At 29.5% G+C, this 8,682-nt stretch overlaps 1 protein-coding gene across 3 annotated transcripts in view; it reads left to right on the top strand.

The window, feature by feature from the left end:
* LOC117172946 (alpha-N-acetylgalactosaminidase-like) overlaps positions 1-7,749 on the top strand; it is a 34,165-nt gene extending 26,416 nt beyond the window's left edge. For 2 of the 3 annotated variants that reach the window (XM_033361255.1, XM_033361254.1), the window contains exons 4-8: positions 2,008-2,182; positions 4,418-4,512; positions 4,825-5,184; positions 7,051-7,215; positions 7,307-7,492. In XM_033361255.1, the coding sequence (XP_033217146.1) occupies positions 2,008-2,182; positions 4,418-4,512; positions 4,825-5,184; positions 7,051-7,215; positions 7,307-7,492 (981 nt within the window). Of the gene's footprint in view, positions 1-2,007; positions 2,183-4,417; positions 4,513-4,824; positions 5,185-7,050; positions 7,216-7,306 lie in introns of all 3 variants that reach the window. The other variant, XM_033361253.1, reaches the window with a different exon arrangement.
* Positions 7,750-8,682: the final 933 nt, after the last annotated feature.

The raw sequence follows: 8,682 nt of genomic DNA, 5'->3' as shown, positions 1-8,682 counted from the left end.
CACGAAAGTTTTTCTCTTGTGCTTTCTTAATCCGGGCTTTCAGGAGTGAGTACTCGAGATAGATAAGATTTGATGCATTTTGTTCACCCCTAATACTGAAGTAAAGTCCAAGTATTTCAGCAGCCTCCTCCGCTGCTTTGTACAGAAACGCTCCTTTGCCCACTTCTTCGTGATTCCTGACCATTTTAAGATGAGGGTCTCTTCCATTTGCAACTCTATGTGCTGTACCCAGAATAATCCTGTTGTGAAGACATTCAAGACTCAATATTCCGCGGCCACCTTGACGGCGTGAGATGTACAGTCGCGGAACGGAAGACTCAGGATGCATGCTTTTGTTCATGTGCATAACCTTTCTTGTCCCGACATCAAGAGATCTGATCTCGTTCTTCTTCCATGGAACTACTCCAAATGAATAGAGTAGTAACCGGACGGCAAGCATGTTCGTTGCAGATACTTTGTTCCTCGCCGACAGTTCTGAAGACCAAATTTGTCGGATGAGACGTTTGAATCTTAAAGGACTGCAAAGATTTCCAGGGATTCTACGAAATTTAATGAAAAGTCTAAGCCAGATTTCAAGAATGGATTAAATCTTTGACTCTATATTTATTGGGCGTAAATATAAAAAAAAAAGATATTACTATTATAAAATAGTACAAATAGTAATTTCAACAGTGAAAGCAAGCATTAATTAGTACATTTAAAAGAGGAAACTTTCATAAGGAAGGAGTCCTTCAATGTTTACGAATTCCTTATGTAAGTTTCTTCTTTTTAATATATTGTTAATATGGTCATTGAAACGTGTTTTGACTATCGAAATCACTTTTTCTGATAGCATACACATTATGTAATTATTTTATTTACTTGTTATTATGTAATATTTCATATTACTTCATTATTTATATTAAAAAATATAGTGTCGAGCAATGAACCATCCTTTAAACCTTTCCTCAAATCTCGTGAGATCCCTGGAAATGTTTTTAATCCTTTGAAATCCCATGAAAACGTCAGAAAATATTTCAAATCCCTTAACAGTTTTTTAATTATCTGAAAATTATTTGAAATCCTTTAAATTTCATACATATCGTACATTATCTATTAAAACCCCTTTAAAAATGAAGAGATCACTGGAAATCCCTAAAAATCCTATAAAAGGTGCAGAAATCCCTTAAAATTGTTTGAAATTGTGAACAAAGTTTTGAAACCCAAAAAATGTCTGAAAACATTCAAAATCGTTGAAATTCCGTGAAATATTTCCAAATATTGCGATATCCCTTGAAGTCCAATTAAAATCAATTAAAAGCTTTAAAATCCTTCGGAATCTTTCTAAATCTTTTAAAGTTCCTTTAAATAGTTGGAAAATTACTAGAATTAATCGAAATTCCTTAAAATCTCTATAAATCGATTAAATTCCTTAAAATTAGTAAAATTTTTCGAAATCATACGAGATCTCTTGAAATCTTTAAAACTTCTTAATTCCTCAAAACCCCTAAAAATCCCCAAAATTCCCTTGCAATTTTTCGATATCTTATAAAAATTCATACAAGCTTTTGCTATCCAATTAATTTCCTACAAGTCCTTTAATATCCTTGTGATATCCCTTTCCAATAATTAAGCTTCTCTCTGAAATTTTCGTAGGTGAATTCTTTAAACTCTTACAATATTTTTCAATCATATAAAATCTGTGTAACTTCTAGTAATCCTTTGGGATATTTTGAAAACCTTACAGCCTTTTTAATGCCCTGAAATATTTTGAAATCTTATGGAATCTCATAAAAGCCCTGGGAAGGTTTGTAAATCTCGTTAAATTCCGTAAAAATGGTGCAATCATTATATTGTACTTTGTAGTCCTGAAAAATACTTCAAAATCCCTTGAAATCGCTTGAAAAATATAAAATGTTACGTAAGAAGGGGGGGGGGGTCTAAAATTGGTAAAAATCATCCTCATTTAATTAATGGACGTTCCTTAAAAGAAATAATAATTAAATAAATAATTTCTTACGTTATCAGGTACATTCCAAGGGGCTTAAATTTGGAATTTATGAAGATTATGGAAACTATACTTGCGCTGGATACCCGGGAGTACTCGGTTCTTTAGATACTGATGCTGCACTTTTCGCATCCTGGGATGTTGATTATGTTAAGCTAGACGGATGCTATGCTCATCCTAGTGATATGGACAGAGGTAAACATTTTCGGGAGAATTATTTAACAATTTAAGTTATTATTATTTATTATTTGAATTTACCGAGGGGGAAAGAACTTCTGAAAATGTAGTTAATATTTTCAAGAATTTTTTTTCGCTAAAGACAATGCTAGTTTATTTACTTCATTTTAATATTGTGAAACATCATTTGAAGAATATATTCTTAAATTAAAAAAAATATCAAGTGATAAGCCATTGGCAGTAAATCTTTGGAGGCGACTCGAAAAAAAGTTTGTCTACGTTGACGGCTGTAATTCATCACTGGATCATCTGAAATACAAATTTTTTAATTAGTTTATAAGTTTCTCAAGGTAACGCTGTCGAGTTTCTTTTTTTTTTATTGATTTTGTACTTTTTGGTAACACTTGGAAGTCAAAAAATCGATTTTTGATTTAAAAAATCGACAAATTTGTTATTGTAAAATTAGTAATAATAATTTTTAAATAAACTCGACAGAGTTAGCTCATAATTTATGTGTAGAACGAGTGTACATAATTTCAAAATGATGGATGCAGTATATTTTGAGTTACAACCGTCACCGACTTTAAAAATGCAAAGTGTGAGAAATACGCTTCAGTTTTTCATGCTCGAAAATCCAAAATTAAACATTAATAAATCAGTGTTTTTTCTATACTTACACAAAATCATCAATGCCAGGCCCGCAGAGGGAACAGCTTTCACTTGCAATGGCTAGATCATCTTTTTTTGCTGTTGTCTACGTCGAATTCTGTATTCTTTGCATTAATTCACAGTTTTTTGCTCTGATCGGAATCAAATTTTGACACAATATTCTTGAGACGTTTTACATATATATGAAAAAATAAAGAAAATGTCGAATAAAAAGTTTTAAATCCTACCCCTCCTCTCCCCCTTAACAAAATTGGCGCTTTTTCAACAAAACAAATTAACTTTTAACGACATAGTTGAATTTTCAACAAACAAGATTAATTTTCTACTGGAAGAGACAATTTTTGAACTTAACAATATTAATTTTCTATCGAAAAAGAAATAATTAAAATTTCAGCTAAAGTATCAACTTTCAAGGAAAAAAAACGAATTTAAAAAAAAATTAGTTTAACTTTTAACCAAAGAGATGACTTTTAACTAATATGAAAAATCTTCAACTGGAATGGGTACATTTTTAATTAATAGTTCAATTTTTCACCAAAGTAGTGAATTTCAAACGAAAAAAAATTATCAACCTCACAAATGAGTTCTCAGCAAGAAATGTAATATTTGATATTTCAACCAAAACAGATTAAAATTTTTAATCAAAACGAGTAAACCGAAAACGACCAATTTTCAACAAAATAGATGAATCCACAACCAAAAAAACACGCATTTTCAAGAAAACAGCTTTAACAGAACACGTGAGTGTTCAACTAATAAGATAAATTTACAGTAAAAAATGGAATAGTTAAATTTTCAGTAAAAAGAAAATAAATATACAAATAAAGAAAAAAATGAATTGGCAGCAATATAGTTTAATTTTCAACCAAGAAAATGCCTTTTTAAGAAAATGGTTGAATTTCGTGCAAAGTAGGTTATTTTATCACCAAATAGTTGAGCTTTCAACCATAACATGAATTTCCAACGAAGAGTATTAATTTTTTTATCGAAAAAGTAGAATTTTCGACTAAAAAAACCCCAATTTCCAACAAAATATTTGAAAACTGTTTGGATTACCTCTGTAAATTACTGCGAATTAACTCGATTCCTCTGAATTACAAGGTAATTACTTGGATTGGTAAATTACTTTGATGTACTAGATTATAGGTGAGTTACCTGGATTACTAGTGAATTACTTGAATTATTCGAAATACTCTAAATTAATTTGGTTACAAGTAAATTACTCCCGATAAAAAGTGGATTAATTCAGATTACAAGTGTATTAAAACGGATTACAATTATATTGTGTCGGATTACAAGTCTCAGGAACACTGGGATTACTCTCAAATACTTAAATTACGCCGCATTAAAAGTGGATTTCTCAATATTAAAAGTTAATTAAACGAATTACCAAAATTGCTTTGAATTAGCTGGATTACAAGTCGCTTACGCTGAATTACTACCATTCCAAATGACCGAACGGTCTAGCGAATTGCTACAGTTGTTTCCTCCTTTGGAATTTATATGCTTTGGAGTTGAAAGAAAACAAAATTATCTTGTCAATCAAAATTAAGTATCATACTCATTGGATCTTATTTTCCCTAGGCTACCCTGAATTCGGTTTCCATCTAAACCGAACTGGCAGACCCATGATTTATTCCTGCAGTTGGCCCGTCTATCAAATCTACGCCGGAATGAAAGTACGTAATTTTCGTAATTCTCCAGGCACAAAACTTTCCAAAAGCACATTTTAAAAAAAAATTTTTTAAACCTTAGATAAAGTGATATTTGACACCTTGTCATTGTCTTGAAGGAAAGTTAGAAAGCTGAATATATTTGTCACAAGAGAATCTATTATTACATATTAATTTTGTCTCCCTAATCATACCTTTTTCGAAAGGAAGTAAAAGAGAAACGTGATCTAAATATATTTCTTTGTCCACTTCATTAACAGGCAGATGATAGAGAGACAATATTTAATGATCCAATTGTCTTCCCTAATTTTCTTTCAGCCAGACTTCAAGTCTATAATTCGTCACTGCAATTTGTGGAGGAACTTTGACGACATTCAGGACTCATGGAGCAGTCTTGAAACTATTATTGATTATTATGGTAATAATCAAGATGCAATTGTGCCAAATGCAGGACCTGGACATTGGAACGATCCTGATATGTTGATTATTGGCAATTTTGGATTGAGTTACGAGCAGAGCAAAACACAAATGGCTCTTTGGGCTGTTCTTGCTGCTCCTCTTTTGATGTCTGTTGATCTCCGCACCATCAGGCCAGAGTACAAAGCTATTTTACAGAATAAGAAAATTATTGCTGTCGATCAGGATCCTCTTGGAATTCAGGGAAGGCGAATCTACAAGGTTGGTACTAAACATTATTGCTGCTACCCCTTTTTGCGTAAGATTTAATATTTTATGCTCAATATATTAATTACTTTCACTGTGAATGATATTTTAAAAGATTTTAAAGGATTTTAAAAGATTTGAAAAATTACCAGTGATTTTAAAAGGATTGCAACAGATTAAATCATTGATGTTTCTTTATGTCTTACGGTCAACATCAATTTTCAATATAACATAAATAAATAACATAAATATTTTTTGGCTCAGTTTTAATTTTATTTATGTGGAGAAATTATGTTTCGAGAAATTTCCTAGTTCAATTTCCGATAGAAGCTCAATTTTTGAACGATTTTTTTACAAGATTTTAAGACACTTATAGACGTTTAATCAGATTTTCCGAGATTTTATTGAATTCCAAAGGATTTCCAGGGATTTATAGACATTTCGGAATATATCAAAAGAAGTCAATAGATTTCGAAGGATATCGAAATATTTTCATTTCAAATGACATTAAAGATTTTAATGGATTTTAAGAAATTGAAAAGAATTTCAATGATTTCAAAGTATATTGAGATTTCAAAATATTTGACGAAAATTTAAAGGATTTTTGAGTATTATAAATGATTTTAAGGGATTTTGAGGGTTTCAGTGACCTTCATAAGATTTTCATGGATTTTAATATATTATATAAGGGATTTCAATGGTTTCGGATTTTGACATGTTTCAAGCTTTTAAAGCAGATTTCCGTGGATTGCAAAGAATTTTAAGTAATTTCAAGAGATGTTATAAGATGCCAAAGTATATCCACGGATGTTAGAGGATTTCGTAATATTTCAAAAGATGTAACAAAATTTTAGAGGATTTTCGAATGTCATAAATGATTTTAAAGGACTTTAAGGATTTTAAATGGGGTTTAAAAGATTTTCTTGGGATTTTAAGAGGATTTTAAGAGGGTTTTAAATATTTCAAAATAATTTACTGGATTTCAAACGATATCGAAACATTTTCACGAATTTTGAAAGATTTCAGAGGATTTTACGGAAGTTTCTGGAATATTCGAAGGTATTTTAATAGATTTCATAATATTTTTAATGATTTCAAAAGATTTCAAAAACAGTAATTAAAGTAAAGAGATTAATCTAATTATAATGGATTTGATATTTTACAAATATTTAACATATTTTGATGATTTGACCAATATCTAAATCACTTCGAAGATTTCAGAAGATTTTAAACATTTCAAAGGATTGCAAATAGTTTCACAACGATTTCAAAAGTTTCGAAACATTTCAAAACATTTCAGGCAGATTAAAAAAAACTGTAAATAACCTCAAATAGACTAGTCTAATTTAAAATAGATTTCAGAAGATTTTACAAATAGTTTAAAGATTTCAAAGGATTTCACGAAGATTTCCAAGATTAAAAAAAATTACAAATGATTTCATAAAGATATCATAAGCTTTAACAATTTGCAAAAAATATCAGATTTAAAAAAGTTTCACAAATATTTTAAAATACTTCACAAAAAACTGAACAAACGTAAATAAACTAATACAATATACGATAAATTTGGAAATATTTTACAAAAATTTCAAAGATTTCTATGTTTTTTTAAAGATTTCATAAAGATTAAAAAAATAAAAAATAATTTCACAAAGATTTCATGGATTTCAAAAAGATTTAACAAAAGATTTCAAAAGATATCAAAGATTTCAAAAAAGAGGAGTTACAAAAAGAGAAATATGTTTTCAAATAAAATTGTAAAGCTGCTATTTAGAGATAGATTCATAGAAAAGAAATCGTAAAAAAAAATGGTTTGAATTATTTCGCAAAGATTGAAAAAAGTTCGAAAATTTGACAAAACTTTCTTTTTTAAATTTTCAGCACAAAGGCATTGAGATTTGGGCAAGGCCCATTACTCCAGTTTACCAAACCTATTACTCTTACGCCATAGCATTTTTGAACAGAAGAACAGATGGAACTCCTTCTGACGTTTCTGTTACCTTGAAAGAACTCGGGTTACAATATCCCGGTGGTTACCGTGTCGAGGTATTATTTTTCAAATGTTCAATAGAAGAATGTACTATTATATTCCAAAAATATATTTAATTTTATTCACATTTTAAATCCCTTTTTGCAGGATTTGTACGAAGATGTCGACTATGGCATTCTGACACCTCTGACGAAGATTAAAGTTAAGGTGAATCCTTCCGGAGTCGTGATTCTAAGATGTGATTTACAAGTGGACGAATTATACGCTCCTGATCAATATACTCCCTACGTGCCTCTCAATCAAGTCTTCAAAGAAAGAAACTCTTTTAAATAGCTTGCCAGTGATCAGATCAGTATAACTTTTAATTTTAGAATTTATGTGTTTTTTCTACCATTCGTTTTTTTAAATGTTACCATCAATTTGTATAAGTGTGTTTCATGAATTTATTAAGAACTTTTTTAAGATTCCTCTAGAAATGTATCGAGAAAGTTGAGTACAGAACTTTGTAGATGTATTTTTGCGTATATATGTACATATGTGATACGCATTATTGCGAGACTATGAAATTAAAATGAAAATTCAGAAACTCAGCTTGGATATTTAATTAGTCTCAGGAACGCGTGCCTTTCCGTCCCACGCGAATGCGAGTGAATCGACCTACAGAATTGCATGTTTTGAATGTTTTTCAGATTCAATCGTTCGTTCTTTAGTCGTGCATTCACTCCTACGGATTCTCGTTCTGGGAGAGTTGCCACGTAGATTGTTCAAGGCTTCATTAGACTTTTCCACTTTTCCGAATATTTATTGATTTAGAAAATCCTTGTCCTTTTTTCTTATTGCGTAATAATCTTTTGCAATATTGATATTTATATTTATTTTAGGTGTGTTTTAATTTTATTGTTACAAAGAGAGTCACCTTAAGGACAAGATTTCAAAAGATTTAAAGGATTTCAACAAAAATAATATGAATGTCACATATTTCACAACGATTTCAAAAAATAATAAATAACTATACATAAACTAATGTAATATAAAATATATTTCAAAAGATTTTCGAAAGATTTCACAGATTGCCAAAAGCCGCACATAAAATCAATCTAATAGAAAAAATATTTCAAAGGTTTTAAGGATTTCACAGAGGTTTCTAAATGTATCCCAAAGATTTCCAAATATTTTTAAGATTTTAAAAGATTTCTCTCAGGTTTCAAAAGATTTCACAAAGATTTCAAAGCATTTATAATTTTTAAATAAGCGTAAATAAACTAATGTAATCTAAAATATATTTTAAAAGATTTCGAAGATTGCCAAAAGGAGTACATAAAATTAATCTAATAAAAAATATATTTCAAAGGTTTTAAGGATTCTACACAGATTTCTAAATGTATCACAAAGATTTCCAAATATTTTTAAGATCTTAAAACATTTCTTTAAGGTTTCAAAAGATTTCAAAGCATTCATAATTTTTAAATAAGCGTCAATAAACTAATCTAATCTAAAATATATATGAAAAGATTCCAAAGATT

This window comes from Belonocnema kinseyi, chromosome 5 (genome assembly GCF_010883055.1).
Source record: "Belonocnema kinseyi isolate 2016_QV_RU_SX_M_011 chromosome 5, B_treatae_v1, whole genome shotgun sequence".
In the NCBI taxonomy this organism is placed as follows: Eukaryota; Metazoa; Arthropoda; class Insecta; order Hymenoptera; family Cynipidae; genus Belonocnema; species Belonocnema kinseyi.
Note: the sequence above shows the minus strand (reverse complement) of the source record. Positions and strands in the feature narration are given on the sequence as shown.